The sequence below is a fragment of the Pteropus vampyrus genome, unplaced genomic scaffold (assembly GCF_000151845.1).
Source record: "Pteropus vampyrus isolate Shadow unplaced genomic scaffold, Pvam_2.0 Scaffold341, whole genome shotgun sequence".
Classification (NCBI taxonomy): domain Eukaryota; kingdom Metazoa; phylum Chordata; class Mammalia; order Chiroptera; family Pteropodidae; genus Pteropus; species Pteropus vampyrus.
Window position 1 is genome coordinate 756,921 of NW_011889122.1, and position 6,708 is coordinate 763,628.

The following is a 6,708-nucleotide window of genomic DNA, read 5'->3' on the forward strand; positions in this document are numbered from 1 at the left end:
CATTGTTGTTCATTTTTGAGGTTTCCTTTTCCTTTTTCCTTTTCTAAGTCTGGCGACATTTCTATTTCCTCTTTCCTCGTGTGTCATAAGCACTAGCTTTTAACTCCACTACCAACTTCCTATTCCCTTTGGTCATAATTTAACCCTATTAACTGGGCAGAACTGAACTGGGGGCCGAGTTTGGAGGCTCTTCGGTTTGGGTGGGTGTCCAGGTTCCACACTGAACCGGGGCTGGCTAGGATGCCATCCTCGATGTACTTGCCAAGATAAAGAAACACAGTCATGGAGATAAAAGACTGACAAGTGGAGAGGGTGAAGGGCTCAGTGGGAGCACAGCGGGTGGGATGAAGGGTCAGCAGGGAAAAAAGCCAAGCACATAAAGGCAGTCTGGCTTGTAAAGGGACAAGTTATGACTTCGTGAAAGAAAAAAAAAAAAAATTGGATAAAACCATGTTCTCTTGGTCTTCATATGGAATTATCTATGAACTGGCTAGCAGAAAGCATGCTCTAAAAATTACTCATTCATCTCCCAACGCCCCACCCACTCACGCACCCATCCACTGAATTCTCCATCCTTCCAGCCACCATTCTATTCATTCACCCGAACATCCACCACCCATGCGCGGACCTACACACCCATTATCCATTCAGGCACTTGGTGATTTCCTGAGAACCTCCTGGGTGCAAGCTCAGTTCTGGGAACTTGGAATGCAGATAAATCAGATTTGTCCCTGCCCTTGCAGATGTCTGGGGGAGAAATGGAAGCTCTCTATGAGCACAGACTGCTGTTGCCTACACAGAAGTGGCTCCCCAATAGGACTTCCAGCTCTACACTCATATCCAGCTGCCTCCTGGATCCCCTCGCACCTAGATATGTCAAAGGCACCTCCAACTCATCAGGTCCTAAGCTAAACCGTCTTCTTCCCTTTTTGGTTCCCAGTGTCTTAGCCTCCCACGCAAGATTCAAATGATTCTATTCTTGCAGCTCGTAAGGCTCATCGGGTCCATGGACCTCAGCCTTGCAGATGAGGCCCTACTGCATCCTCCAACCTCACCGCCACCACCCACTGCAATCTAGAGTAGCTGTTGTTTCCACGTGCTCACTTCACCCCACCTCACCCCCACAAATTGCTATTTAACCTTTAAGAAGCTGCCCTCCAAGTCTCCAATAATTTCCTCCCTCCTCTAGAGTGCCGCCCTTCTGTCCTGTGTCTGCTTTGGTCTGGGAATTCCTGCAGGGGACAAAGTCAGAGCAAGAGTAAGCTTACCTAAAGACCGGTGCAGACCAGGGGCTCAAAGGACCTGGTGTGGGACATGAGCAGATGATCCCTTGCTCACTGGGTCTATCTGGAGATGGTTTAGATGGCTCGAACCCTCTCAGCTACAGCTTCACCCAAGGCCAAGTTAGGGGGGACTTGAGATGCCATCCCACGATTTCTGTCTACCATCTAAACACCCTAAGTATTAGTTCTTTGTGGTAGAACAGGGGAACAAAGTGTTAGCTTAGGCGGGAGCCAGAGGGTCCAGGCCTCCATGTGGCTATATTACAGAACCTTGGGCTAGAGTCCAGTGCCCTCATTCTCTGGCCTTGTTTCCCCATTTCGTGTTACCTAGTACCTGTGCCACCAACCCCTGTGGAAGCATCCTTTTCCTGTTATGACCATGGGGGGCAGACACAGCCCATCCTTACCCATTGGTCTTGCATCCCTCAGTCCTCACCCGGGCTAGGGATGAAATGTCTCCAGTATCAGTTCAGGGCTGTCCCATGGGGAAGTGACTAATTTCTCAGCTAACTCAACCTGCTGGATAGGCAACAAGCAGACCTAGCTAGTGGCAGGTGCTACTTGCAACTGTTAGGGAAGCCCAGGAGGGGCCGTGGTCTGTCCTCGGCCACTGACCTAAGCATCACTGCAGAATGAGTGCTGCCACACCAACCACCCAGGGCCTGTTAGGTGGGAACCGACTGCACCACCCTGGAACTGCTCCCTGCTGCTCTCCTCACTCTGGTGACCCCCGCTCTTCCATCCCTTCTTCCAGTGATTCTCTCTTGCTGGTCCGGCCAGGCGTCACCTTGGATGGCAGCATTTGGATTCTACTGGGACTTCAAATGTTGCATAAAGGGTTTACCATCCCCACTGAAGACACAGAAAGTGTCTTCCAGTTTCACAAGGAGGCCTAGGCCAGGTGATTCCAAAGCCTAGTGAATACTCCCCCTGCAAGAGAGCCCACTGGATGGGTAACCGAAGGGCAGGCACTGGGGCGGCTCGGACTGCTGCCTGCGCTTTGAGATCCCAGCACCAACTCCTGGTCTAGGTTCCCGGAGAAAGCAGCTCTCTGAAGCTGTCATTCCCACATCCCAGCACACAGAAACGGTTCCATTTTCCGGCTGCAAAGAACCAGAGCTTTGGTGCCAGCAGAGCCCTACTGCAGGGCGACATAAAGCCCAAGACCCCAACCTCCTGGGAACAAAGGCTCCCTCGCCCGTTCCTCACTCCACACACTCTAGAGTGCCAGTCTTGGGCATCAAGGTGTACAGGGAATACTGGGGACAAAAAAATGACTTGTCTCCTCAGGAAAAACATACAAGACAATTGGAGACAGCAGACAGAGTGCAGTACTGTTCCCGGTACTGAGAACACACTGAAGCTTTGGTGTTGCCAAATCGGCCAGAGTTTAGACAATCATCAAAATGTCAATGTAGAGACTGAATTAACTTTACATTTTGGGTTAAAATATTGGTAGAGCTACAGCAATTAGGAAGAGTTTACAACCTACATGAGAACTGTTTTCAGAACTATTATAGAAATTTAAAACATGTGTTGGTTTCAAACAGACCTTACCTCAGCAGTGCGGACAGTGGTTGGGCACAGGAGCCAGACCAGGTGAGTAACCACAGGACCATGAGATCAGGTTAACAGACAGAAAACGCAGAAGACTTGTTTGACCAGTACCCTCTAGGCTCTCCCTGCTCTTGGGGGGTTCGAGCCTTCATTTGGAAGTTATCTCCCCCGATCAGTCTTTTGGTCAGTCTTTTAGTCGATGCTTGGGGCACTTGATGAGGGCGGGGCTGACTTCCACAGAGCCCAAGGTGGGAAGCACTGAGCACTGGATTAGAGAATACCTCTCTCCCCTCAAACCTTTAGGACTCAAACTAGTATTTTGTATAAGTTCATCTACTTAAAAAAAAAAAACTTACTTAGAAAGCTATTGTCTCTATTTCCCTCTTCCTCAACTAGAAATACATATGCAATACCCTCCCCAATATATATATGCTATAACCACAAGCACATTTTTATTCTGCTTCACAAACATTATTTTTTAGACGTTATAAATAAGACCCTTCAGCAGAAAAATGATGACTATTATGGTGGTCTGAAACCACATCTGCAGTATCTGAGGTATGCCTGTAAAACTTGGCATCTGAATTCCCTAACAAGCACTCATAAATACTATGGGAAATCAGATAAAGTATACATTTTGTTTGTAATCAACTCAAACTACAGAACAGAAACTCAAATCCTAAGGAAAGCCATCTACTCAAGATAATAACCAACATGTTTTGTGAGTAGGGCCGGCAACTGCAGAAAACATCCAACAAAACCAAAGCAGCAGCTGCAAAAACGGCAAATTTTAACACTCCGAAATCTTATGAAAATTTAGGCTAGTTTTAAAACATTAAAGCAGAGACAAAATTAATTTTAACATTGTTTTAATCAAGTAATGTAGCTGTTTGAAACAGGAAATTTTAAGACAGCTGAATAGAGCAAAGTGAAGAGGTACATCACTCTATCAGGATAGCCTCTGTGAATAAAATTACGTGGATTTGAATTCCATTGGACGTTTGGCACCAGACTGAACACCAGTTTAAGCCAAAAATTTCTCTTTAGTGTTTAGAAGCCCTGAACATGTTCTTCAATTAAAAAACAAAAACAAAAACTGAACCTCTGTTAACAACCTTATAAGCTTGATACTGGGTATATTGAGTGCAAGTTGGCTTTAGATCACCACTATCTACCTCCTACAGAATTTGAAATAATGAAAGCAAACTGGCCCATGGTAAAGAATTTGAAACCTAGGTGAGATATGAATTTGCGAAAACCTCTTTGGTGTGACAAAGCACAATCCTTCCAGTATGTGGCTTCTGCTTTGCTCTCATCAAAATCTATCAAAAGGCAGATGGTGGCCAACTCACCTCTCTCCAGTAAAATCGCTGAATTTTAATTTCTTAAAATATCAAGCTAACAAGGTTTTAATTATATCAAGTGTTTGTATAATTTCAATGTGAAAAATTTTACACACATTTGTTAAGGTCTCGTTACAATCTGTGAGATGAATCACAAAGCAGAGATTTGAATGCTGTAAGCTTGTGTTCCAAATGAAACCAACCTGTGGTTCTTGATTCCCACGGGGCACTTTTCATGGCAAATAAATGCAGCAAATTTCTATCTTGAAAATGGTTTCTCAGGTGTAGCCAGAACACATGTCAAGTGGAGTTTAGATCAGCTAATTAATTGGGCAAGGATTTATAAGGAAGTTACTTCCAAATCTAAAGCCTAGGATGGGCTGGGCCAGGCCCTAGTCACCTGCATTCAGTGGCCATCAACCACAGACTTCTCAAGTGTCTGGCTATATTCAATGTGAAATAAAAGACACCAAGTTTTCAACCAATATACAGCCTCTGACCTGAAAGTACAATTTTGGCTTTTCAAATAAAACATCTTGTGGGGGAGGACAAGTTTGAGACATAGTAACACTTATTTTGGCAAGATAGCAACCAAAACCTAAAAAGCATAGCTATGTGTTCAAATGTAAAAGGCATTAAAGAAAAAGCCATAGTATCGGGGAAAATCCACACTGAACAAAATATACAGTATATATCTAAACATTTTGAAGTTATAATTTAAACCGTAAAAGCTGAAAAATTATTATTTTTTTGCTAGAGATTAAGTGCACCTTTTTTTGTCATCCCCCAAATAAAATCACTGAGCTTACTATTTAATCATACTCCAAAGCTTGAAGAGTTTTCTCTCAGCACAAAGCAACAGCTACATACACAGAAAATGCTTATGTTAATGTAATAACTCCCCTGGCTCATCCAACGTGCAATGCACAATGACTTCAAAGACTACAATTTGGGGCAAGTGTACACAAACTGACAAAAAAAAATTCAAGTTTCAAAAACTGCTCTTAAAATTATTTATAGGACACTCAGGTCATTTTTACTTAGTACAATAAAGGTGTTGCACTGCCATTTAATTATTAGTCCACCTTGGCAAGGTACGTAAGAATATACATTACCAGATGCCAATTTGAGGAACTAGAGACAAGACTTAAAGTACTGTGTTTAACAGCTGAGTAAGGTAATTACAAATAAGTTTGTTTACATTCTGCTGAAGACCATTTTACAGTCTTAGCACCTAACAATTTCTAACAGGCCCCAAGAATCCTATCAGGTTAAATGATGGTACATTTTTAAAAGGAGCCAATTATTTCAGCTTAAGTCATTCAGAGCCAAAAATATGAAGAATGACCAAAATCAAATCTTTATTTTTATAACTGTATAAATGTGATCCAAATGTGTCCACCACTAATTTCTCAAAAAGAAACATGCTATAAATAAGCAAACTACATCTGCTCACTGATATGTGTATGGACTCCCTAGATGTCTCACTGGGCTTAATTACAGACCACTCACAGCAATACATTTTTAGTAAAAAGTGTAGCATGATGTTAAGCCATTTCTTTTTAGCTTTTGCACATACATGTTGCACTTCTGGTTGATGATGCAGAAAGAGTCTCAGCATTACACTGTTAAGCCGGGTTGTACCCACCCCTTTAAATGGCATCAATATCAATGTCATCGTCCTTGTTGTCAGACTTCACAGCTTCAACTTTCGGTACACTGGCAGTCTTCGAATATACCACCTAATAAAGGAAACATTATTTATTGAGTGTTAACCTTTATCCCAATGTGCCTGTAATGTTAAGTCGATGGTAAACAGAAAAATTACCTAGATGCAGTTATTATTCATTAAAGTTTTTAGGCAGAAGAAAAGCTCTCCACAGTCTAACAGTATCTTGTTAGTTTTTACAGACCACTAACACCTCTACACTCGACCTGCATTAAATAAACCCTAACTTCGGGAATTCTAGTATTTACTTTGAATGGGGGGGTGGGGGGTGGGTCTGAGGGTGAGGTGGGGTATGTGAGTCCACTACCTCCACTACCGTTTCGGTTAAGGATGATTTTCCAAATTAACAGCCTATAATCGACTAGCTCAATTACCCAAGTCTGCCCTTTTACAGTTCTTGAACGCCCATCACAAATACTGATTTTAACCCTTTCCCCAGGGTTCACACCTCAATATTCTCATCTTCATCATCTTCTTCACCACCGGAAGATTCCTCCTCTGCTTCCTTCAACCACTTTATAAATGGTTCTGCTTTGACACGAATCTCTTTGGCAAGTTCTTTCGAGACGTATTTCTTAGAAGCCTAAAAAACATTAGGTACAATTTTCTTTTAATTTGGTAATTTAAAAAATAGCTTGTTATTTATACATTTAGCTGCCCATATTGAGCTCTGAGGGAACTGGGTCACACCCTAATCTTGAAATCCTCAACAGAATACATGTATTCAACAAGAATATCCGAGTCTGAGGAATATCTTTTGTTATTACTAGCAAAACAAGCTGCCATGGTGGAAATC

General features: G+C 42.8%; 1 protein-coding gene across 1 annotated transcript in view; it reads right to left on the reverse strand.

Annotated features, from left to right (window-relative positions):
• Window positions 1–3,692: 3,692 nt before the first annotated feature.
• Window positions 3,693–6,708, reverse strand: part of EIF5 (eukaryotic translation initiation factor 5) — a gene marked incomplete at its 5' end in the record, with an annotated part of 6,078 nt that continues 3,062 nt past the window's right edge. Inside the window, 3 exons of the mRNA XM_011378510.1 lie at window positions 3,693–5,925; window positions 6,361–6,495; window positions 6,603–6,691. Of these exons, the coding sequence (XP_011376812.1) occupies window positions 5,836–5,925; window positions 6,361–6,495; window positions 6,603–6,691 (314 nt within the window). The remainder of the gene's footprint in view (window positions 5,926–6,360; window positions 6,496–6,602; window positions 6,692–6,708) is intronic.